Genomic DNA, 25,452 nt, shown 5'->3' on the forward strand with positions numbered 1-25,452 from the left:
AAAACAGGCCGAGTGTGTGATTGTGATTTTTCTTTCTCCAATTTATAGTCTAACCCAGTGTTTCTCAACCTTGGAAGCTTGAAGATGGATGGACTTCAACAGTGCTGGCTGGGGGATTCTGGGAGTTGAAGTCCACCCATCTTCAAGCTACCAAGGTTGAGAAACACTGGTCTAACCTAAAAAATGGCTAACCAAAAAATTAAAGTGCCTAAAAGGCTTGGTGGAAAGAATGATCCTCTCGGTGTTTCTGAACTACAGATCCCATTATCCTTCTCCGCTAGTCACGTGGACAGATGGCTGACGGGGACATCATACAAATCAGGCGAGATGGACGCTGTAGAAATTTAATAAATAAAATAAACTTTGTCCTTCGCATGGCAGAAAAGACGTTCGCAATTGGCCTCCAGGGCAGTTTGAGAAAATCTCTCTCTCTCTCTTCCTTTTTTTAAAAACAATTTTTTAAAACCGCTTGCCCTCCTTCCTGACATAATGAACGTAATTTTCTGGGAACACCTGGAGAACAATCTTTGAAAACGTTTGTACAGCGGCCGGAGGGCAAAAGCTTTGAAATCATTTCATCCTTGACCTAATTAGGAAATGCCAAATAAACTGCATACAATTCTTGGGAGTTTATTTGCATAGTTTTAGCATGCTGGGAAAAAAAATAGCATTTTTTGGGCCAAGCATGCCAACGTCTGTTTGAAACTGCACTGTGTCCCATATACAGACACCCAATGTTGGTGATTTTGAGTGGGGGGGGGGCTCGCAGCTCTTCCCTCTCACCGCCTCCTGGGGGTGCCACCCCTGCCATGAAAAATGCCAGTCACTTCCTCTGGCCGAGAATAATGGACGTTTTCAGCACTTTGGGGACGTGGCGGATGGTGAGAGACACCCGAGTCTGACGTGGCAACGTGTCCCCAATCCCGCAGCTACACAGACTGGCGTTAGCCACTTTCTGCGTCACGGTGTCCGTTGAGACGGGGCGGATGCCATGAAGGTAGTGCACATACATGTCTTCCTGCAAGACCAGGAGGCTGCGGGGCTTCAGAAGGAAGGAGAAAGCATGGCGCTCCTCCTGGGTCTGCGGAGACGAATTCTGCAGAGGGAAAAAGCTCACACGGTTGGAAAAAAGATCATTTACAACACCGGATGCCCAGAACCAGATTCTTCCTTTAACAAGCCACATCAAATGAACACCAGCCAGGAAGTCTACCCATCTTCAAGTGAGGAGGTGAGAAAAACCCTGCTCTGGAGTAGGGGCTACTAGAGGAAGTCCTCAATGTATAACCATTTGTTTAGTGACCATTTCTTGTGTGTCCAATCTTGGACAATAAAGAATTCTGTTCTGCTCTATTCTATTCTATATTATTCTACCAGTTGTATTGTGTTTTCTATTGTGTTTTCTATTGTATTGTACTGTATTGTATTGTACTGTATTGTATTGTACTGGACTATACTGTACTCTATTCTAATTCTATTCTATTCTATTCTATTCTATTCTATTCTTAATTCTAATTCTAATTCTATTCTACTGGTTGTATTCTGTTGTTTTGTGTTTTGTATTGTATTCTATTCTTCTATATTTTGTTCTACTCTATTCTATTCTGTTCTCTATTATATTTTGCCTTCTCTTCTCTTCTCAACAGCACTGAAAAAAGTGACTTATAACCAGTTATAAACACTTACGACCATTGCAACATCCCCATGGTCACATGATCAAAATTCAGACACTTGACAACTGACTCATATTTATGACGTTCAGTGTCCCGAGGTCACGCGATCCCCTTTTGCGTCCTTCTGACAAGCCAAGTCAATGGGGAACAACGGTGTTACTAACTTAACCTCTGCAGCGGTTCACTTAACAGCTATGGCATGAAAAGTTGTAAAATAGGGAAAAACTCACTTAACAACCGTCTCGCTTAGCAATGGAAATTTGGAACTCCATTGGGGTCGTAAATCGAGGATTAACTGTGAAGTTGGAGGATGGTTGTGATTTTGTGTTTTGACCTCACCTCTTGGCTTCCGGGAGGCGCTTCTCCGGTGATGGGGTGGTAGAAGTCCAGGAGGGTGTGTGACCCCAGATTGATGGTGGTAACGGTAGGATAATATAGCGGTCCGTCTTCGTGCGGCTGCAAGCAAACCGAGAATTAGTAAAGGACCCCCACTCTGAGATAAAAAGAGGAGGGGGAGGGGAAATGGTTACCATGATGCCCTGGCCAGGTTGGTATTCGTTCACCAAGACATGGTTGGCTGGCCTTCCTCCAAAGACCCCGAGGGAAGACACGCGATCCACGTAACGCTGCAGCCAGGGGGGCAATTTCTCTGCCACCATCCCCTTCGGGTGGGGCAGCCCTCCTGCAGGGGTGGGGGGCGACACACAAAGACAACGCTGAGCGCTAATTCTTGGCACCAACGGGACAGTGATTTTGATGGAAATAGAATAGACTGGACCAACTCCCCCCCTCCCCCTGCAAATGGTACATTCCAAAGAGAAAGGAACTCAATTGCCCAGAATTCCAAGGGAGCATGGGACCAAACTATGGGAATTCTGGATGTGGTAGTCCTAGCACACTGGTGGACCTCCTCCTCCTCCTTTCAAGCTCCCCTCCTTCTAGCACTGATGATGTTCCCTAGTTGGGTGATGAAATGTCTGCAAGAAAACTACCCAGCTCAGAGAGCACGAAGGACCCCACAGGCCTCCTCTCCTCCTCCTCCTAAGCCCCATTCTCTTATAGCACTGAGGAGGTTCTCTAGTTGGGTCATGAAACGCAAGCAAAAAAATTACCAAGCTCGGAGAGCACCAAGGACCCCTCAATTCTCCCCTGAGATATGGAAATTTTCTTTTAGTGCCACAATTTACCCCAGTTCTGCAGCCTCCTGCCAGACAGCTGTGTCCACTTGGGCTTGGGTGCATTATAAATCTGGAAATTGGAAAGAGAAAAGAGATTAATTTCTGGACTACTGGCTTGAGAAGCAAACCAGCGTACGTAGCCCCCTCCCAAAGCATCACACGAAAGCTATCATCATTAGAAGGTTCTCCTTTGCGCCACTGGAAGGCCACAACAACTGCACGTACTTGCTGCCAAAGGTATTGCTCTTCTTCCTCATTGATGAAGTCAGGAATATAATAGGCTGCTGGTGGAGACTGTAAACAGGAAAGAGATCAGGAATTAATTCTTAACCAATGAGCCTGGCCAGGGGGAGGGGTTGCTAAAACCAGGGTGATAAAATACAACCTAGGTTTGCATAGTGGTGAGCTACCCCCAGTTCGGACCGGTTCGCAAGAACCAGTAGTAAAACTGGTGGGAGGCTCCGCCCACTGAACTGGATGTCATCATAGGTGATCCGCACATGCGCAGAAGAACATGCGTGGGCACGATGCGAACCGGTAATAAAGGCAAGTAAACCCACCCCTGAGTTTGCACCTGTGCTGAGGTCTGACGTAGCATGAGGCACGAACCCTGGCAATTCTCTAGACTAGAAAAAGGGAGACTGGGAATTCTAGTCCCACCTTAAGCATGAAAGCCGACTGGGTGACTCTGGGCCAATCACAAGGAAATGGTGAGTTCTAGTTCTGTCTTAGGCATGAAAACTGGCTGGGTGACTTTGAGACAGTGTCTCTCGCTCTCTCAGCCCACCTGACAGGGTTGTTGTGGGAGACAGGAGGAAGGAGGAGGATGGTGTATTAGATATGTTTGCTGCCTGATTTGTAATTGTAATAATACAGATGGTGGGTGGGGTGGGGTGGGGTGTGGATGGATGGATGGATAGATAGATAGATAAAAATTCTGCCTTCATCCAGTCCACAGCTGACACCTTCAGCCGACACCAAAAACCCACCTTCCCTGGGAAAATACCTGGGCTACCCGAAAGGGCTCCATCGCCCACACCTTCGGCCTCTCAGAGCAAGGGTCAGCCATCCAGAGCTTCCTCTGTTTCTTTTCCTACTAGCCAAGGGTTCTGCACCTGGCCAGGACAGGTGACCCTCCACTTCTCACCTGCGGAAAGACAACGGTGTGGGGGTGGGAGGGTGGCTCATTACAATCTTGCCCTGAGCTCTGGTTTCCCTCTCCACCCCCCAATATATATTTTTTTTCAGGGAAAAATTCATTTTGTCTCCTGCCTTGGCCAGGGGGGGTGGACTAAAAGACCTCCAAGTTCCCTTCCCGCCCTAGGATGCTATGCCAATTTCTATTTGAAGCAACCTTGCAAAAAAATGTAATGAACACAATTCATCAAACAACATTAGTACAAATTTAATGAATAAATAAAAACCTGCAAAAAAGCCCCTTGCTTAGGCAGCATCTGCTGAATTTCTGCCTGCCATGCAGCTTCAAGGGTTCTATAAAAAGGGGGTTAGGGTTAGATTTGCAGGCAGAAGGAGAGGCTTCAGGAGACCCCCGGCCCCCTTCTCCCCCTGCCCAGGAGGCTGAGCCCCCTCCGTCCCAGGAGTCACTTACATGCTGATTCCCACCGGCTCCCTTCCGGGTAGCTCATGGAGCGGCAGCCGCCTCACCCAATCAAAACTGAGCTCTGCCGAGCCCGCCTTTCTGCGGTGGAAAGAACCAATCCGTATTCAGAATTAGAAAAGTCCGGCTCGCTCGGTATTCTGGGAGTTGAAGTCTAAAGTATGAGGAAGAGTCTATATAGCCCATTTTAACTCTTTTTTTTAACTTCTCATTCTTACCCAGGCAGAGCTTTTGATCTGCTCTTCAGTTGACCTTTCTGGAACTTTAATTTTGTGTATTATTATGGCACTGATGATATAATCTAGTTGGGTAATGAAACGTCTGGAAAAAAACAAGCAAGCTCAGAGAGCACCAACACGCTTCATGCGTTTTATTTTATTAAATTTGTACGCCATCCAGCTCGTTGTCCTAGGTAACCCTGGCTGGCTTGTTCATAGGCAGACTTCAACTCCCAGAATTCTTAGCAGTGGCCCTCCTGGCTGGGAATTTCTCAGAACTGAATTCCACATAACAGAATTGGAAGGGACCTTGGAGGTCTTCTAGTCCAACCCCCTGCTCAGGCAGGAGACCTTATACATTCTAGGCAAGTGGCTGTCCAGTCTCTTCTCGAAAACCTCCAGTGATGGAGCACCCGCAACTTCTGATTATTTGTTTTCCAGATACTGGATATCTGAAGATATCGGAAGCCTTTTTTCCATGTCACCCCTAGTCCTTCTTTTCATTAAACCAGACATATCCAACGTCTTGCAGTGTTTCTTTATACACTTATGTGGTTGTTCCAAGATGGCCATTTTTACCCGCAAAATTCCTGAACCGGCTTATGTCCTAATCCACGTCTGACAACGAGCGGAAAGGAAGAGTCCCGGACACAGTGCACATAGAAACACCTTTTATTAATTTGTTAATAACAGATAAGCAATAACATACTGAGATTTTTTTTTTTTTGTCATGCTCATTTTTATTTTCTTTCCTTCCAGAGAGCCTGGATGAGCAGGGAGGGTCAGGGAAGACAGAAACCATGCAAGAGTCCACGGGGAGCTTAGCAGCGGGCACGGTGGGCTGTCTCACGTGACACTTTACAAAGTTATTTCTCTTGGAAAAATTAAAAAAAAACAAAAATGACATCTAGGCAGGAAGAACACAATCCTGCATGATCTCTACGGAAAGAAAAGTTGTGAAAAGAAGCCATCGGAAGGTGTTGCTCTCGAGGCCGGTCTGTGCCTTTTGAGGGTTAGGCCAGTCCTGGTGGATAATATCAAGGGCAGGGGGTTTCCCTCCGTTCAGAAGAGGGGGACACGCACCAAGATTGTGCCCAACGTCAAACTGAAGTCAACCAAAGGTTTATTTATTGCTAGTCAGCGTCAAGAGGGTGGACAAGTGAATTGAAATGTTTCCAGCGGTTTTTCTATACTCTGGCATCTTCCAAGATGGGTCTAGTAATTTATTTAATTTTTTTCTTTTTTAATTTCCAGCAGTGTTGGGGACTGTGATCCCAATTTATTGGTGGGAGGAGCCAGTTTATAGAAAGCTGGTTTGGACTTCAATGAGAATGAAACGTGGGTCTAAACTGGGTGGGGGGGCACTCAGATTCCCCACAACACAAGGCAACAATGAGCGTGGGAAGGATGTGGGATGAAATGGATTGGAAGATTCGATGTAGCCATTTGGGTTATTTTAAAATATCGTTTTATATATCTGTACATAAAGGTCCCCAATATTTCACCCAGCTTGGGGTTCCTTCTGGTGGCCCGAATGCCACCCTTCCTTTTTCCTTTTTAAAATCAGTCCAAAAATAGATGCCCACACCATCTCCCCTTCTGATGTTCACCCCATTTTTCCAAATGGAATATTGTGGTCTTTTAACAGCTATACCACAAGACCAGAATAACAGAGTCGGAAGTGACTTTGGAGGTCTTCTAATCCAACCCACTGCTGCTCAAGTAGGAGGCTCTATGTCATTCTGGACAAAAGGCTGTCCAATGTCTTCTTAAAAGCCTCCAGTGAAGACGCACCTACAACTTCTGGTTGCAAGCTGTTCCACTGGTTAATTGTTCTAATTATCAGGAAATTTCTCCTTAGTTCTAGGTTGGAACTCTCCTTGATTAGTTTCCATCCATTCCTTCTTGTCCTGCCTTCAGGAGCTTTGGGGAATAGGCTGACCCCCTCTTCTCTGTGGCAACCCCTCAAATACTGGAAGACTGCTACCATGTCACCCCCTGGGCCTTCTCTTTGTTGGGCTAGACATACCCAGCTCCTGCAACCATTCATTGTATGTTTTAGTGCCCCACCTATGAAAGGGGCATTCAGAGAGTAGAGTCCTAAGGCTGGAAGGGACCCTGGAGGTCCTGTGTTCCAGGATGTCCAACCTTGTAACTTTAAGACCTGAGGACTTCAACTCCCAAAATTCTCCAGCTAGCCATAAATCCGCAAATTTGCCAAGGTTGGACACCCCTATCCTATGCCATTCCAGAAAAGTGGCTGTCCAGTCTCTTCTTAAAAGCCTCCAGTGATGGAGCACCAACTTCTGTGGGAATTGTCAGGAAATTCCTCCTTAGTTTTAGGTTGCTTTTCTCCTTGATTCATTTCCATCCATTCCTTCTTGTCCTGCCCTCAGGTGCTCTGGACAATAGGTTGTCCAGTGTCCTTGCCCCTGGATACCTGTCCTTGCAAAGCCCAACCTTATTGGATTTCTGCAAAACAGCACAAAGATTGGAGGCATAGAGGGTCAACCTTGGCTTCCATCTCTAGCCAATGAGTAGATGGTTCTTCCCATCTCTTCCTTGTGGGTTGACCAAGGTGATAAAGAAAAGAAATTTGGAAGAGGGATGGCCAGGTGAGTAATTTGCTCAAGGCCAGAGGGAGGGGAGGGACCTGCCTCCCAAGCCAGGAGAAAATTCTAGACTTCAGGCTCGGCTTCAAAGCAGATGACGCAAGAACCTCAACGCGAGTTAAGAGCGAATGAAGAAACATCAACATTTCTCCCTAGAGGATTGTTCTACGATCAGCACCTCGTTTCTGCTTTCTGAGTTTGCATTGGGAGTTCGTTCTTCACACCCGCAACCCAGGCGTAGCCCTCGGGACACCCCCCGCCCCCCGAGTTATACCCTTTTGAACTTTTGCCCTCCCCCAAGGTCCGTGGAAACTACGTTCAGTTCAACTAAGAGAGGAAGCAATAAGTAAAAGGCTGACGTGTTACTAAAATGGATTAAGACAAGTGTTTTTTCCAACTCAGCCACATGAGGAGTGGATTTCAACTCCCAGAATTCCCCAGCCTGGGGGGGTGGGGAAACAACAACTCTGGATTAAGATCTAGTGCTCTGTAGCTGATAAATGCAAGATTAAGATCAGATTCAGTTTTAGTATCTTCCCCTGCCTTTTGCTTTTTAAACAAAAAACAAAAAAGAGAACAGACTTCTGGTACTGTATTTACACACAGAGAGACACGCAAACACTACACACCCCTCCCTGTATGTTCATTTGCACAGACATAAGCTAAGCAGGGCTGCTAACACACACTAGGTTTCCTTAAAGGTGTCTGGTCGCATCGGTCATCCAAAGACGGAGGTTTTCGGTGAGAAAGGAAGACGGCTAACAAGAGAGGCTACTTACGGCATCGGTGGGCAAAGGCATTGGCACTCTGGGCCCATCCTGCTCACACGTTAGTCGCAAAATAGGGAAGGGGTTTCAAGCCGCGTTCAAATCCGCCTTCACGGGCACGCTTGATTAAGAAGAATTAAGTCACCAAAGTCAGCAGAGGTTTGCTATTCGGCGGACGAGAAGCGACTGGCTTCTGAAATCGTTTGGTTGGCGACAGACAAGATAAGCAAAGCTTAGGAGGAAGATATAAGGGCGACGCCGAGGACTTTTAGTGAGGTCTGCATTGGCATGGAAGAACAAGCCGCAATTCTGGAGAGAATCTTAGCTTGATGATCAACAAGCCGCCTGCTTGGGACTAGGATACTAACCGGTCAACCAAACAGAGTGATCCTTGATCACAGCCCTCCTCAATGGAGCATTTGTGGTCTACGTCAAACCAAGGCAGTGTTTTTCAAACTCGGCAATGTGAAAAATGTGCACGGACTACAACTCCCAGAATCCCCCAGCCAGGAGGTTTAGAAACAAGAGTGCCGGTTTCCTATGTCCGTCACTCAAAGGGCCGGGTCAGTTGCAAACTAGGGGGGAGACCGTTGTCCCTCAGCCTGCAGACTCAATTTTAGAATCGTAGAACCCTAGGGCTGGAAGGGACCTCAGAGGTCTTCTAGTCCAACCCCCTGCCCAAGGCAGGAGATCTTATTCCATCCCAGACAAATGGTTGTCCAAGGAAGCCAACTGGATTTGTGATGTGTGTACATGGAGTTTTGCAGTGAAGATCTCAGAGCTGGACTACACATTTCCTGACTGCGGGAAAGCTCAGAGACGGGTCTCCCAAACATAACTGAAGGGACGTCCTCCCCCCACCCCACCCCCGGTACCCCCACCCCCGGTAGAAAAATGACTCTAATGGCCGTTGCCAGATCCTCAAAAGAAGTGCTAGAAGAGACCGGTGGTGCCACAGCTCAGAAAATGAGGGGGGGGACAAACGGGAGGGGTTTAGCATTTCTCACAATCTACTGGGGTGGTCGTGTGATCTAGCAAGGCACTGGGTTCACTAGGATGGTGATGGAGGTGTGGAGCAGGAGAAGTGAGCGATAGATCCAAAGAGCAGTCTTTGATTACGTGGAGAGAGCGGAGGAAGAGCGGAGGAAGAGGAGGGCACGGGCGGGGGGGGGGAACTCTACGGCTGCATTTCCGCACGCAGCATCCACGGGAACCAGCAACAAAATAGGATCCTGCGGGAGAGAAAAGGAAACGTGGTGCAGTTGACCTCAAGGATAGCGAGAAAGAAAGCTGCAGAAGGCAACGGATCTTCTGAAGACTCTTCAGGAAGATCTGCTTAGTCAAGGGAGGACACCTCAAGCGGCAAAGGAATTCTTGGTGGCTTAGGGTAGGATTGAGGTCCATGGGAGCATCGCACGAAGAAGACCCAACCAACTACTCCACAATTAGGACACCCAGACATGGGGCAAGGGATACTCGGGCCAAGTATCCCTCCCCACCAAGGAGTGAATCATCCGCAGAAGGATCTAGAAACTCAAGAGGGGAATGGCCTTCTTCTTTCAGGGCTTTCTGGAATCATCTTCCACTCTCCCCACAGCCTGTTGCAAGAGGCGTGGATTTACAACCATGGTTCTCTACCTCGGGCCCTTTTAAGATGGGTGGACTTCAACTCCCAGAACTCCCCAGCCATCAAAGCTCCAGAAATGCCCAGTCGCTCTTACCTAGAGATGGAATTTTCCGATGTGATGTCTTTCGGAGATCTGACTGTAGTAAAATTGCGCTTTGGCTGTGAAACTGCGAGAGAGGAGAAAATGTCATTATTGTTCTAAAATCAAGAAAGAGACCTGTTGAAAAACCCCTCGGTTCCTGGATCTTCGCTCCTGCAGGAGAAGATGTCGACTCAAGGGCCACACAAAATGGACTTTGCAATACTTGAAATGTGTTTTTTGTAGTACCGTTGGACTGGTTAACTCACATGGGTTTTCTTGTCTTTGAAACGTTTACATAGAATACACAGAATGTTTTTCTACCAGTCCTGGTTACTAAAAGGGAGGGTTTTCCTGAAGGTTAAGGCTTACAGCAAATGACTAACTATATATTTGAAAAAGGCAGATTTACAGTAGAAGAAAATCCATGTTCGTTAGCCTGTGCTACGGGATGTATGTCTAAGTATATTTACCCACGTAGTATGGCTGTATTACTTTTATCCTTCTCGCCTGCTCCACCACCTTCTCTTATTGATATCATTGTTATGATTATTGTTACTTTGATATCTGATTGTTATTACTTTGTTGTTTTGCATGTACGCTGAGCACTTCTGCAACACAGACACAATTCCTTGTGCGTCTAATCACACTTGGCCAAATAAAGTATTCTATTCTATATCGCAAGTACTACAAAGTCCATACCTTAAGGCCTTCATGTGGAAATAAGCAGAGGCCCATGGAGGCACGCTGGAAACCCAGCAGTGTGGGTTCCCCGCAAATTCCCCCAATGTCGCTTTCCCACAACACTTCCGTTCCCCCAAAATAGTGTCGAGTGAAATCCGGGGTATACCTACTGGTGACTTGGTGCACCTTCTTTCCGGAAGTGCCATCTTGGGGATCTTTGGGACCTCCGATTCTGCAAGAGACGGGATTGTAATTCATTTAAGAACAAAGTTAGCATCCAATGGAATCTCAGGGAATCCTCAACTTACAATACATTTGCTTAGTGACCGCTTGAAGTTACAGTGGCATTGGAAAAAAGGGATTGACAACTATTTTTCACGCTTACGATGGTTGCCCCATCTCCATGGTCATGTGGCTGGCTGAGGAATTCTGGGAGTTGAAGTCCACAAGTCTTCAAGTGGCCAAGGTTGGACACCCCTGGTGTAGAACAGGGAGTTGGCCAAGATCCCTTCCAGCCCTACCTAGGATTCTATGAGATCCAAGTCTCATTCCCAGCACCCAAACAGCCAACCTACCTCTGGACCCTGGACGGGGGCGCAAAAACGCCATGCTTCGGGGCGCAAGTGAAGTAGCGAACCCCAAAAACAGAGCCGTCGTGTTTCCCCGTTGGTTTGTCCAGCTCAATTCCAAACCAGTAGCCTAGAAGAAGACAGGAGGACAATAGAGAGCAGTGTAACCATTGTCTCAGTATTTGGAGTACTTGTGATTTATGTTGTACCTTCCATGCGGTCCTAATAAGGGTCACAAAAAGTTGAAGTCTCCTATCTCAGTCTCCCCCCCCCCCCCAGCCAGAGTCTTCTCATCCAACCTCCACCCCATCTGCCTTACCTGGGGCAAAATCAGTCTTCCCATAGAAGCGAATGACCCCTTGCTTCTGTCCGGCCACCAGCACCTGATCCCCGATGTCGATTTTCAATCCTTCGCGGTCCAGGCTGCCGACGGATAAAGATTTCTTTCTGAGAGCTGGGAGGAGAAGAGAGAGGAATAAGGAGGACATATTTTGGGTGACCCTCATGTAGGAGTCCAAGAGTTTGGAGTCCTTGGTGCTCTCTGAGTTTGGGGGGGGGGGGGTTGCTTGCAGACGTTTCATTACCCAACCAAGTAACACCATCAGTGCTAGAAAGGGAAGGAGTTTGCAGAGTGGAAGAAAGGAGGAGGAGGAGGACTGTGGGGTCCTTAGTGTTCTTTGAAGTTTCCTTACAGACATTTCATCGCCCAACTTGGTAACTTCATCAGAATAACAGTGGCTGGAGTTTGTATCCTGTTTATATAGGGTTCTTTGCCAGTGTTAGTGGGTGTCGCTTTCTCCTTGGTAGTGCCTTGATTAGAGTATTGTTTTGCTTGATTGTTTGTCTGGTATTAATCCCTGCTTATCTACATGCTGGCTGCTGGAGAGGATGGCTTCCTCCACATTCACCAACACTGATGATGTTACCTAGTTTGGTCATGAAATGCCTGCAAGCAAACCACCAAGCTCAGAGAGCACCCAGGACCCCAAAATTCAACCTTGGTGTCCAGTGCTGGTGCTTCCCCTCCTCTGTCCCTCTTTCTCTTCCAATCCTCTTTCATAGCCCCTTCCCACCTGTTTGTGCTTTGCTGTACCCCTTTGCTCTCCCCCAGAGAGGGAAGAAATGGCTCTTCCTAATCTTCTCCTCCTTCCACCTGCTATGGGCTGCACCCCTAAGACCTAAGTGAATCAAATCTGAGAGAAGAAGCCGCTCCTCTGGGGCCTGCCAGCTGGTGGGGGGCCCCTTCTGCAGCCCTCTCTCAAAAGAGCACCTTTCCGGTCCTTGTCCTTCTCTTTGCGCCCTTTGGCCGTCATGCGGGAAAAGTCCATGCGGGGGGTCCGTGGGGTGGAGGTGACCGATGGTGTTTGGTCAGCAGCTTTGGAGATCTTGGACACCGAAGCAAACAGTCCTGGGAAGGCAAGAGAGAAGAAAACGAGAGGCCCAGATTAATAACGCTGGCAATAATTCCACCACGGACGAGTTTCTACTTCTCCGACATTTGATGAATCTGAATTTGAGGGAGGAGGAATTCTTTGTTGGTTGTGCGCCCACCTCTGCTAAAACTCACCATGCTTTGGAGGGCAAATGAAGTAGCGGATGCCACCCACACTGCCATCGTTCTTGCCATCGGGCTTGTCCAGCTCTACGCCGACCCACTGGCCGCTGGCAAACTCGGTCGTGCCACAGAAACGCAAGGTGCCCACCTGTATGTAGCACAACATGATGGGGTCAAACGGCGCTCGGAAAAACAGAAAATTACCTGTGCATCACCCCTCTGGATACAGATGTAATCTGAGCAGGGAATCTAATGGGACACTTTGGGATCCTTCCAAGACCTAATTCAACAAGGGTGATCCAGCTGGGGAAGCAGCAGCCTGCAGAGGTTGCTGACTGGAGCAGGTGGATGTTCGGATGGGAGTGTAATGTGTAGCCCAGCCTCAAGAGCTATGCAGATTGCAAACAATGTATACAGTTTGAGAGATTCCCAAATGTTCAGTGGCTACGTTCTTGGTCTGCACACAAATGTCCCTTCCTTCCTTCGCTCCAACCCTCTCTTCTTCTCCTTCCTTCCTTCCTTCCTTCCTTCCTTCCTTCCTTCCTTCCTTCCATCAAATCTAATCTTGGGATCTGTTCGTTATCTTTAGCTACACATCTGTAAATTAACTCAGACCTAGCCTTGACAAAGGTAAACAGAAGCTGTTAACAGAAAATATAATTCTGTCCCAGGACAGGGGGAAAAGGTGAGGAAGAAACTCAAGACAGCCATGCCTTGATTCTCTTCGGTATAAGAGAGCATGGAGGGAAAATCTGGCTGGCTTTCAAGATTTTCTAATCATCCTCTACAACAGAGGTCTTCAAACTTGGCAGCTTTAAGACTTGTGGACTTCAACTCCCAGAATTCTGGGAGTTGAAGTCCACAAGTCTTAAAGCTGCCAAGTTTGAAGACCTCTGATCTACAACATCGAGAGAGCAATTCTGCAATTCTTGCACTATCAGACTCCCCTCAAAGGGCTGACAACCTCCACGACGGGGTTCCCCATCCTTAGGTGGGAACAGATGAAAAAACAGGCCGAAAGAGACTTGGGGCAAACCTCTCCCAGGTCCTTGTACACCTGCACCTTCCTTACCTTCTGCCCGTCCACCAAGACCCGGTCCCCCAGCTTCAGGCCGAGAGAGAGAAGCATGAGGTTCCCGGGAATGTTGTCGTAGTTGGGCAGGGTGACCTTGGGCAGGCTGCAAGTCAAAGGCACGGCATCCAGCAGCAGCTGCTTCAGCTCCTTGGCAATCATGGCGGCCTCGGCCTTGTCCAGCGTCATGTCCATGGGGTCTGGCACGACGTCAGCCGGGACCTGCCCTTTGCTGTTCTGTTGAGAGAAAGAGAGGGGGGACGACAATGCAGTTTTTTCCCACCCAAGGACAATGCAGGGTCTTTCCACCGATTGCATCGAAGGCCCTCCTCATAAGGTTGAAGGGGGTCTGGTGAGACCCCCTTCTCATTACATGGGCCTTACTGAAAGACCAAGGAAAGTTGGGTGCTTCCAATGAAGAATAACAGAATAACAGAGTCGGAAGGCATCTTAGAGATCTTCTAGTCCAACCACCTTATACCATTCCAGACAAATGGCTATCTAATCGCTCTTAAAAGTCTCCAGTGATGGAGAACCCAAACTTCTGGAGGCAAGCTGTTCCACTGGTTAATTGTTCTCACTGTCCTTAGTTCTAGGTTGCTTCTCTCCTTGGTTAGTTTCTACCTATTTCTTCTTGTTCTACCTTCAGGTGCTTTGGAGAATAGCTTGACTCCCTCTTCTTTGTGGCAGCCCCTCAAATATTGGAAGACTGCTATCATGTCACCCCTGGTCCTTCTCTTCATTAGCCTAGCCATACCCAATTCCTGCAACTGTCCCTCATATGTTTTAGCCTCCAGTCCTCTATTATCTTCGTTGTTTTTTTCCACACTCTTTCCAGGGTCTCAGCATCTTCTCTGTATCGTGGTGACAACCATTTTCTTTCTGCTAATGTCACCTACAGCAGCGTCACTGGAGGTGCTGTCCTACACCAGGTCTCCTGACTAACAGGCTGGGCTATTTATATGGCCTCTTCCAAATCTTATTTTTGCATCTGGTTTGACACATTTTTGTATGTGAGCATCATTCGGTGCCTTGTCCCTCTGGCAGCCGTCTAGAGGGGTTGGTCAAAAGTCCCCAACATGCATAAAACAAACAAATTGCATCTAATAGAAGATCTAATTGCTAATAATAGTAATAATAATAATAACAACAATACTTTCGAATACAGACAGATCGTCATTTGGAACACAACATGCCAGATATCACAGCTGTCGAAAACCAAAATGTACAATTTATTGAAATCGCTGTACCAGGAGACACCAGAGTCGAAGAAAAAGAACTGGAAAAAATCACGAAATATCCCGACCTGGCCATCGAAACTCCGCGATTATGGATGAAACATGTGACAGTGATACCCATTGTCATCGGGGCACTTGGGACCATGTCCAAGAACTTTGCAAAATACATTAAGAAATTGCAGCTTCCTGCAATAACACCAATGGAGCTGCAAACGACTGTGCTACTCGGAACATCATACATTTTGAGAAGATACTTGGTCGATACCTAGGATGCTGGCAGCAACCCGTATCAACCATCAGCGCCAGTCAATGATATTTGTGATACATTTTTAAATGTTCAGTTGACTGAGTTTCATGTTTAGTGAATAAAAGAGATAATAATAATAATCCTACAACAATATCTGTAACACCGTCAAACATCCAGATTTGCCCATCCCAGGTCCTTGGTAAGGACTCAATAGGTAGACAAAAATGCCAAACCCAGTCTGAACATCTGGCTGAGTGTGCGATGATCCATGTTTCTGAGAATGCAGGTCTTTCTTATTCTCAGTCAAAAAAACCATCTGCCCATTCTCTGCGCCCCCCTTTTTCTCTCACCCTGACAGCGGGGTTGGCCCCATGTTCCAGAAGACACTTCACGGCCCCCAAACAGAGATTCGAAGCAGCGATGTGTAAGGCAGTTCCATGGTTGAAATCACTGCACGTCGAGTTGAGAACTACAGGAAAAAAACAATGTAGACTCAGTCGGGATTCTGAATTATTTTAGGCTGTATTTGCAAAATACTAAGGCTCTGTACAGCCCCTGGCCTTGGAGGGAAGGCAGGCCCAGCCTCTTTATGTCCAATGTTCAGTTTCTCCAACCCCAATGTCCATGAAGCTCTTCAGCAGATACAAGCAGCCATGCTAGTATGCTAGTGAACTTTAAAACGTGTGGACTTCAACTCCCAGGATTCCCCAATTAACATGCTACAGAATTTAAGACAGGTGGACTTCAACTCCCAGGATTCCCCAGTCAGCTATGCTTGGTAACTAGAAGGTGTGAGGACTTCAACTCCCAGGATTCCCCAACCAGCCTGCTATTGTATTTGAAGAGGAGTGGACCACCGCCCTCCCCTCCTGTTGGCTGGGGAATTCTGGGAGTTGAAGTCCACCCATCTTGGTTGAGAAACTCTGTCTTAGAAGGAAAGCTGAGAGGGAGAGCAGCACCACAGATCTCCCAATAATCCTTACGTCCTTCTTGTCACTAGCACGAATTGGTGTGCTCTGCTTCCCGTGATGACTCTAGAAAACAGGGCTGGCTCTCCACATTTGACCAACATTTTAGCCTCTCTGCCATGAGCACCAGCCCAACACTTCCTGGTTCAAAGTCTCCCAATCCTTTTGCCGTTTCTTGCATTTTAGGAGCAAAACTCGAGAGCAGTGCCTGCTGTACTGAGTATCAAAGACTGCAGAGATTAGCAGAGAGTCCCTTCCCTCTGACATGGAAGGTTGCCACGGAGTGGAGGGATCCCAGGAGAGGAGCCGCTGGTTACCGGGAACAGTTTCCCACAGGTTAGCAACCAGGAATCAGAATTCCCCAACCTGCATGCTAGTGAGTTTTCAGATGTGAGGATTTCAACTTCCAGAATTCCCCAGCCGGTGTGCTATTGTACTTGAGGAGGGGTGGGGAATTCTGGGAGTTGAAGTCTACCCCTCTTCAAATTCCCAAGGCTGCCAAACACCGTGTCAACTCTGAAGGTGGCCTGACCGAGGCCATTTTGAGACTTCCGTGCTGACACACTGGCGCCGAGGGATAGGGAGGGGGGAATAGAGATAGTTGGGGGTAGTAGTATAGTCAAAACAAAATGCTTTCTTTTGGGAATCAAGGTCATTCCTGCAGGTGTTTGGAAGGAGGGGACCAGTGGTGAAATCCAATTTTTTTTACTACTGGTTCTATGGATGTGGCTTGGTGGGCATGGCAGGGGAAGGATACTGCAGAATCCCGTCCCTCCCCACTCTGGGGCCAGCCAGAGGTGGCATTTGCCGGTTCTCCAAACTGCTCAAAATTTCCACTACCGGTTCTCCAGAACCTGTCAGAACCTGCTGGATTTCACCCCTGGAGAGGACTGATGTCGCCTACCAACTGGATTATATCATGATTGGGCCATGTGACTGGTTATTTTGGAAAAGATTTCCCCAAAAGTAAAAGTAAAAGGTTTACTTTTAATTAGGTGAAAACTACAGGAATATTCCAAGTCGGATTTTACCAGCCTGTGCCAATATGACATATCCAATAAACTTATTCTTTGAGGAATCTACCTGCCTCGGAGTTTTCTTTGCTATGGGTATGTTACTGGGAATCCTGACGCACCATCCTAAACCATGAATTGCTTGACTTAGAAATGGCGATTGAAGCAAGCTTCAGCGAAAATGCCAGCTCAACCTACCATCAGCTGGGCAACGTGACTCCTTCATGCAAACACACCTTTTGGCTTGGAGGCCTTGAGGAGGATGCGGATGAGTTCGGGGACGTCGAAGTAAGCCGCGTAATGGAGGGCATTCATGTTGGTCCAGCGGCTACGCAGCGTCACATCTGCGTCCAGAGCCAGCAGCTGGTTAGAGAGGCGCACGGCGGCGGCGGGATCACCTGGGATGAGGAAAAGCACAGGTAAGCTCCCTCAAAAGCTTCCCCAAAGGGAACTGACCCCATGGGTCACCTCTAGGTGAGATAGGGGGCACATAAATCAATAAAATAATAAAATAAAATAATAAAATATAAAATGAAATAAAATAAAATGAAGTAAAACATGAACTAAAAAGTGAAGTGAATTAAAAAGTGAAGTGAAGTAAAAAGAATTTATTAGCAAGTACTTTAGGAATAGCCTTTTATTCTGCTTCAAGTCCCAGTGAGCTAAATTTTAATCTAAACTGCAATGACCCTCTTTTCCTGGGAAAAAATAGAGGCAATGTGAAGGATTTTTTAAAATTTTTTTTACAGTTTTGCTTGGTAAAGGAAAATTCAAGCGCAAAATTAAGAAAAAATATATAAAAATGCATATTCTAATAATCAAGGACAGCTTTCTGAAATAAAGGACACAAGATCATTGTAATCTAAATTTTATAAGAAAGGAGAGGTTTGCCAAGAAGGGGCTCAGGAAATTCAGACTTCAGGTGTGTGTTTTGGGCAACTCAGCACAAGTCTAAGCTTAGCGCATCTAAAAGCACAAATCCATCTTTTTTTAATCATCTTTACAAATATGCATGTTTTCTGGTTTCATAGCTTTTAATGTTGTAAGCCGTCCAGAGTCACCTCAGGGGCAAGCTTGCCAGTAAATAAATGTAATAAGTAAATAAATAAATATGAATTTCAGTATTTTGTGCCTTACCCACTCCGTGTGCGCCGGCTTTACATGCATAATGCAGGAGGGTCATATCTGTCAGCCCATCCCGGTCATCGACGTGGCATCCACGCTTCAGGATCTGAAGAGGACAGAAGAACAAGAAAGAGGCTACTGGTAGTCCTCAACTTACGACCACAATGGAGTCTGGAATTTTGGTCACAAAGTGAGTCGTCATGATACAGGATCAATTTCAAGACCATTTTCATGGTTGTTAAGTTAATCATGCAGTCGTTAAGCAAATTCAGCTTTCATACCTAAGGCAAGACTAGAACTCCCAGTTTCCTGATGATTGGCCCAAAGCCACCCAGCCAGCTTTTGTGCCTACGGCAGGACTAGAACTCACCATCACCTGGTGATTGGCCCAGAATCACTCATCTACCTTTCATGCCTAAGGCAGGACTGGAACTCACTGTCACCTGGTGATTGGCCCAAAGTCACCCAGCTGTCTATCATGCCTAAGGTGGGACTAGAACTCACCGTCACCTGGTGATTGGCCCACCCAGCTGACTATCATGCCTAAGGCAGAACTGGAACTCACTGTCACCAGGTGATTGGCCCAAAGTCACCCAGATGTCTATCATGCCTAAGGTGGGACTAGAACTCACTGTCACCTGGTGGTTGGCCCAAAGTCTCCCAGCTGGCTTTCATGCCTAAAGTGGGATTAGAACTCCCAGCCTCCTGGTGATTGGCCCAGAATCACTCATCCATCTTTCATGCCTAAGGCATGACTAGAACTCACTGTCACCTGGTGATTGGCCCAAAGTCACCCAGCTGGCTATCATGCCTAAGGTGGGACTAGAACTCCCAGGCCCCTGGTTCCTAGCCTGGGGCCTTTAGCACTTAACGTCGGGGATCTGCCCAACGCCTGCTCACCTCATTGCCAATCATGTCGATCTTGTGCTGCACCTGGGGAACCCATTGGCGGATAATGGCGAACAGCTCCGGGACAGTAGTGATGGGATCGTAGAGGATTTCTTGGCAAGCGGGATCATTGGGATCAAAGAAAGTGAAAGCTGTAGAGGAGAGGAGGGGAGAGGAAAAGGATTTTACCCCACTGTTCGTTTCAAAGCAGGGGCACTCAGGTGGGTGGGCCACTGGTTAGAACAGGGGTCTCCAAGCTTGGGAATTTGAAGACTTGCGGACTTCAACTCCCAGAATTCCCCAGCCAGTCCTGAAAGATACTCCCACTCGAGACCTAATACAGGTATTCCTTGGCTTAGGACCACAATCGAGAAAGTCACTGAAAAAAGTGACATATGACTGTTTTTCACACTTAATGACCATTGCAGCATTCCCTAATGTCACATGATTAAAATTTGGGCACCTGGCAACTGGCATGTATTTATGACAGTCGAACTTGGTGATGTGATCCCCGTTTGTAACCTTCCCAGCCGGCTTCCGATGAGCAAAATCAATGGTGGACGTTGGACTCGCTTAACAACTGTATGATTCACTTAACAACTGCCGCGATGTGCTTAACAACCGTGGTAAAAAAAGGTCATAAAATGGGGCAAAACTCATTCAACCACTGCCTTCCTGAGCAGTGGAAATGTGGGACTCAACTGAGGCCCTAAGCCGAGGACTACCTGTCCCATATTCCCCTCCGTTCCCATGCAGGACAGCTGTCCCAGTTTCATCCCGGGCTGTGTTTGCTGAATGAATCAGCTGGAGTCCATGAATCAGCTGCCCTTTTGTGAATTCCTCTCATTTTGCCAGCGGCCTCCTCGGATCATGAGCAGGCAGATTTGAAGCTCGTGGGATCTATTTTGTGTTTTTTTATTTTTTATTTTGAAGCACAACCGTTGCCGAGGGTGCCCACGGAGACCTGATTCAGCAGCTGATGAATTAAAATCAGCAGGTCGGTTTGCTCTTTCTGTGAGCAATGCACATTTTTCTGGATGCCAACATGATGCTCAGCCTTGAGTGAGTGAGTGTGAATGGGCCGTGTGAAAAACAGTCATTAGTCGCTTTTTTTTTGGTGCTGTTGTAACTTTGAACAGTCCCTAAGTGGACTGTTGTAAGTCAGGGACTCCCTGTACTCCATGGAGCATCTGAGCCACCAATCGTCATCACCGTTATCACCTTATGATATCACCAAGAGCCACGGTGGTGCAGTGCTTAGAGTGCAGTACTACAGGCTACTTCTGCTGACTCCCAGCTGCCTGCAATTTGGCAGTTCAACTCTCATCAGGCTCAAGGTTGACTCAGCCTTCCGTCCTTACGAGATGGGTGAAATGAAGACCCAGATTGTTGGGGGCAAGAGGCTGACTCTGTAAATCGCTTAGAGAGGGCTGGAAAGCACTGTGAAGCGTTATAGAAGTCTTAAGTGCTATGGCTATTGCTATCAGGTCAACTGGTCAAGGAGGAACTCTGTCCATGCTTCGCAGGGAAGGATGAGGCTGAAGAAGAGCAGGGTGGAAAGGAAACAGCTCACCATAATCTTTAGGGAGCGGAGCTGGGGCTGAAGGGTGGACGATGGGCTTCTTCCTCCTCTCCAGGGTTGGGCTCTGGAATTCCAGCATCTGGTGGTCTTCCTCGGAAGGGAGCTCGGCAGAATTGTCTTTGGTCATGGTGGCTGGAAGCTTTTTTCCCTCTGCAAGTTCCAACAGGAGGGGATAAATCGGTCAACCAGGGGACAGCAAAGGAATTTGACACCCAGAGCCAGGAGGTCTGCTCTGGATTAATTAATTTATTTTTTGTCATACCTTGATTATCTTTATATATAACTCAAGGTGGTGAACATGCCTAATACTCCTTCCTCCATTCCTATTTTCCACGTAACTATAACCCTGTGAGGTGGGTTGGGCTGAGAGAGAGGGACTAGAATTCACCATCTCCTGGGGATTGGCCCAAAATCATCCAGCCAGCTTTCATGCCTAAAGTGGAACTAGAACTCACTGTCTCCTGGTGATTGGCCCTAAGTTATCCAGTCGGCCTTCTTGTCTAAGAAGGAACTAGAACTCACAGTCTCCTAGTGACTGGTCCAAAGTTACCCAGTTGTCTTTTGGGCCTAAGACAGGATAAGAATTTCCCGTCTCCTGGTGATTAGCCTTAAGTTATCCATCTGGCCTTCTTATCTAGGGAAGAACTATAACTATAACTCACAGTCTCCTAGTGACTGGCCCAAAGTCACCCAGCCGGCTTTCATGCCTAACGCAGAACTGGAACTCACCATCTCCTAGTTTCCAGCTGATGCCTTAACCACTAAATCAAGCTGACAGTTTTCCCATTCACGAGATAAGTTTAAGGGTTACAAAAGGAGTAGCTCTCCAAAAACTGAGAATATAGAAATATTTAAGAGAATGATCTTAAGTTTCCCTTCTGGCTAACTTCTTGGTCATTCCTGATCAAATTTATTTATTAAATTTATATATTTGTTAAATTTATATGCTGCCCATCTCACTGTTGAGCGACTCTGGACAGCTTACTACCTCATAAAAATAGCGATATAAAATATTTCTATATAAAAATAATTAAAACATGAAAACGTGGAATATGAACAAAAGAACTTGAGAAGCTATAGAAGTCAAGTTACTCCTGAGCAAGATTTGCAAATCCCCTTTTTATCTGAACTCAAATCACAAAACATTTTTATGCATTGGGTTAAGCCACAGCTTGCTTAATTATGCTTTATTGACTAAGCCATAATTAGCCAGGTTCCTGTAATAAATTAAGCTGTAAACCATGGCCAACTTTATGGCTTAGTCTGCACATGGCACTAAACCAATACAAAACAAATGGCCTTTGGCTTCCTAGGGTGAGCAAACCAGCCAAAAGAACCTGCCTGAAAGGCCCTCAGTCTTGTTATGGGGGGAGCTTGCCAAAGCTTCAATATTCTATTCATTTATCTCAAAATAAGACCCTCTGAATTTAATATGTATAAATTCAGAGTACATTGAAGTACGATTCCTGGTCACAATCACTTTACTACAGTGCCAATTGAGTTTAGCATGTGGGGACTTCAACTCCCAGAATACCCCAGCTGCATGCTATTGAACTCGGAGATCTATGGACTTCAACTCCCAGAATTCCTCGGCCAGCATTGCTGCCTGGGGAACTCTGGGGGTTGAAGCCCACAGGTCTCCAAGCTAGCACAGTTGAAAAACCTTTCTCCAAGGTAGAGGCTATTAAAGCTAGAGAACTGCTGTGATTTTTGTCTGGGGAATTCTGGGAATTGAAGTCCACCCCTCTTCAATTTAGCAAGGTTGAAAACACACAGCTTTCCATTTAAAACGACTGAGAATTGAACACACTAAAAGCATATTTTTTTTTCTTCCTTTAACTAACAGCTCCATTCCGCTTCAAGAGAGTCACCCCACTTGTCACCTCTTCGCAATCCACACTATCACATTTTGACTCTTCTGGAAAGACTCTGCTGTCTTCCGATTCCCACGCGCGCCATCCCTGAAACGGAGGAGACCTTGCTGAGCATTAAAGCTCCATAAAGGGACTCTGGGATCCATTTAACGGTGAGCAGATTCCATCAGGGCTGCTATTCCCAAGCTTTCTGCCATAAGAATGGACGCCGTAGAAAGCCCACACTCACACACTCTTCCTTCCCACACAAAACCCACACTCACACACTCTCCCTTCCGAGAGGCCCATGAGCTGGAGTCGATCAATACACAGCCTGCAGATTGTATGTGTCAAAGCTGGGCTTCAACAACGCAGCTTGGCTCTGTGGATGTGTGGATGTGTGCCTCCGTGTTTGCATGTCTCTGGGTGTCTTCCAGATAGGTAGCTGGCTCTATTTTGCAGGTTGAGAGAGGAGGGGTGCTGGCTGCCCTGTGTGTGCCATTCCCATGCCATGTGTGGCTAGGCACCAACCCCCCATTCCTGGATCTTTGGGGTCCCCTGAGGTTTGCTTTACGTGGCTGCATTTGTATTTTTGCAAAGAGATATGCCTTCCCCCCATAAAAACATAAGAAAGGAGGAAAATAAAATAATAAAATGAAATGAAAAAAAATATATAACATAAATGAAATAAAATGAAACAAAATAAAATATAAACTAAACTAAAATAATATAATATAAAATAATAATTCAAATCAAATCAAATCAGTGAAATGAAATAAAACAAAACAAAACCCTCTTTGGAGGGTAAAATCTGGGCTCCTCGGCAGGAGAGGGGGGGTCTCTTTTAAAAATGCCCCCATCCTCGATTGCAGTCAGGCGGGCATCCCGCACGGCTATTTACATCCTCAATCTGGCACTTTCCAGACCCCCTGGGACTTTGGCTCCCAGAATTCCTAGCAGCTGGGACAATAGCAATACTAGCTGAGGATGATGGGAAAGGTAGTACTCCGACATGGAGCCCGTCCTGCTCCCTCCAGGGGTTTCCTCTGGCTGAATGAGCCCCACTTTAACCTGGCGAGCCTTTTTGTCTTTGGCGGGGCGGGAGGGGGGCAGCACAACGATGCTCCGGCCCCCCAAATGGGGGGGCTGCATGTCCCCTCAGAGGCCGAGCCAGAATTCGCAGCATCTGATGGAGGAGGAGGGGAATGGTGGACAAGAGGGAAGGGGAATGAATGGGGAGGAGGGACATGGGGGTTTAAGCGAGCGCAGCATCCTTTCCATCTTGGGATGCAGGAACGGGACGGGGAGCATCCCGGTCCAGCGGCCGGGGGAAGGGGCGGCGGGGCTCGTCGCAGGTCCTGGTCGAGCTCTGCGGTGGGGAGGCGGCCGAGGCGGGCCGGGAAAACGGGAGGGGGGGTCGGAAGGACCGGCGGAGACGGCGGTGTGGGGGGGGTAGGACCAGAGGCAGGGATGCTGCGGGATGCAAGGCGCAAGGACGGGGCCCGGAGGAGCATCTCTGCCGCTGGAAGGACGGGCGGGTGTGGGGGGGGGGGGGAGAGGGAGGGAGATCGGCGGGGAGGGTCCCGCCAAAGCCGGCCATCCTCTGGGAAGGACTCCCCGGCCGGGATGCAGCGCGCCCACCTACCGGGCGGAGGAGGCAGCGGTGAGGATGCGGCGGCGAAGAAGCGACCCTCGGCTGGGCTCGGCGGGCGCAGCGCAAATGGAGGAGGAGGCGGAGGCGGCGGCGATCGCAGCGCTCATGCGCCGCCCGCAGCATCAGCAGCGGCATCAGCGGCAGAAGCCGCCCCCCGCCCGCCCCCTGCTGCAGCCCCCTCCCCCCGTCCAGACGGTCGTTGCTGCGGGGATCCGAGGGGGAGGGCTCGTGCGGGTCCGCAGGGTTGTTGACTCGGGCCCCTCCCTCCACTCCGGGGTGGGTTGGGGTCTCTCCGGGCGCAAAGGGCGGCCGGTAATCCGAGCTGGCCCGTTCCTTCCTCCGGGGCAGCCGCGGCTGAGAAGTTGGGGGGCATCTTCCAGCCAGAGAGCCGGCAAACCCCTCCGATGGGCAAATGGCAGTATTTGCAACCTGCCCCCTTCCAAGTCACACAGAGTCCTGCTGCAGTCCAGGCAGAGGGTCCTGCCTCCCGAGAGGCTGATATGAAAAGCCTTTTGTTTCATTGAAAAGCCTTTTGTTGCATTTGTTAAATCTTTATCTAGCCTCTATTATTCTATAAGCAAACATACATCATACAATATTCCTTCATCCTTCTATTTTTGCCCACAACAACCCTGTTAGGTGGGCTGGATTGACAATGAGTGACCGGTCCAAAATCACTTACACAGCTTTCATGCCTAAGGCAGCACTAGAACTCTCCATCTCCTGGTGATTGGCCTCAAATCACCCAGCTGGTTGTAACAGCTAAACCAGGACTAGAACTCCCCATCTCCTGGTGATTGACCCAGTCAGCTTTCATGTCTAAGGTGAAACTAGAATTCCCGGTCTCCTGGTGATTGGCCCAAAATCATCCAGCCAGTTTTAACAGCTAAAGCAGGACTAGAACTCCTCGTCTCCTGGTGATTGACCCCCACCCATGAGTGGGCCCGTATAGATGATCTCGAAAACCTCAGCCAGTTGAAAATTCCAGGAACGCAAACCAGATTGATCTATCCATAGCCTGGAGCAATGTGTTTTTTCTCGCCAACTGCGGGGAAGACTTGCCATTTCCTTCTGGGAAAATAAATCTCATCCTGCCTGATTTTATATGCCATGATAACTCACTCTCCCTTTGGCTGCCTTCCAAGCTTAAAATCTCCATTTTCTTTCCTCCTGGATCTGCTTTGGTCTGCAACTTTTCCAGCTCTTAAACTTCACTCATGGTGGATGAGGGG

The 25,452-nt window shown here is 47.8% G+C and overlaps 2 protein-coding genes across 4 annotated transcripts; both read right to left on the reverse strand.

Moving 5' to 3' along the window:
- Nucleotides 1–330: 330 nt before the first annotated feature.
- Nucleotides 331–4,493, reverse strand: ALKBH6 (alkB homolog 6). 3 transcript variants are annotated; one of them, XM_070949558.1, is made up of 8 exons: nucleotides 4,461–4,493; nucleotides 4,276–4,342; nucleotides 3,858–3,998; nucleotides 3,077–3,145; nucleotides 2,861–2,921; nucleotides 2,204–2,355; nucleotides 2,013–2,129; nucleotides 331–1,096 (listed from the first exon to the last, which is right to left on the reverse strand). In XM_070949558.1, the coding sequence occupies exons 3-8, from the start codon at nucleotides 3,918–3,920 to the stop codon at nucleotides 824–826; spliced, it is 735 nt and encodes a 244-aa protein (XP_070805659.1). In that variant the 5' UTR covers nucleotides 3,921–3,998; nucleotides 4,276–4,342; nucleotides 4,461–4,493; the 3' UTR covers nucleotides 331–823. The 3 variants fall into 3 exon arrangements, with proteins under 3 accessions (XP_070805659.1, XP_070805660.1, XP_070805661.1); XM_070949559.1 differs by lacking the exon at nucleotides 4,276–4,342 and having other exon boundaries at nucleotides 4,461–4,483; XM_070949560.1 differs by lacking the exon at nucleotides 4,461–4,493 and having other exon boundaries at nucleotides 4,276–4,388.
- Nucleotides 4,494–8,972: 4,479 nt separating this feature from the next.
- CLIP3 (CAP-Gly domain containing linker protein 3) lies at nucleotides 8,973–24,265 on the reverse strand. The gene is made up of 14 exons (XM_070949612.1): nucleotides 24,212–24,265; nucleotides 20,705–20,863; nucleotides 19,144–19,283; nucleotides 18,256–18,349; nucleotides 17,355–17,516; nucleotides 15,488–15,606; nucleotides 13,653–13,889; nucleotides 12,593–12,728; nucleotides 12,296–12,433; nucleotides 11,345–11,479; nucleotides 11,032–11,155; nucleotides 10,627–10,688; nucleotides 9,788–9,860; nucleotides 8,973–9,298 (listed from the first exon to the last, which is right to left on the reverse strand). Exons 2-14 carry the CDS (start codon nucleotides 20,838–20,840, stop codon nucleotides 9,244–9,246), a joined length of 1,611 nt encoding a protein of 536 aa, XP_070805713.1. The 5' UTR covers nucleotides 20,841–20,863; nucleotides 24,212–24,265; the 3' UTR covers nucleotides 8,973–9,243.
- Nucleotides 24,266–25,452: the final 1,187 nt, after the last annotated feature.

This window comes from Pituophis catenifer, unplaced genomic scaffold (genome assembly GCF_029215685.1).
Source record: "Pituophis catenifer annectens isolate HBS135680 unplaced genomic scaffold, rPitCat1.0.hap2 SCAF_9, whole genome shotgun sequence".
Classification (NCBI taxonomy): Eukaryota; Metazoa; Chordata; class Lepidosauria; order Squamata; family Colubridae; genus Pituophis; species Pituophis catenifer.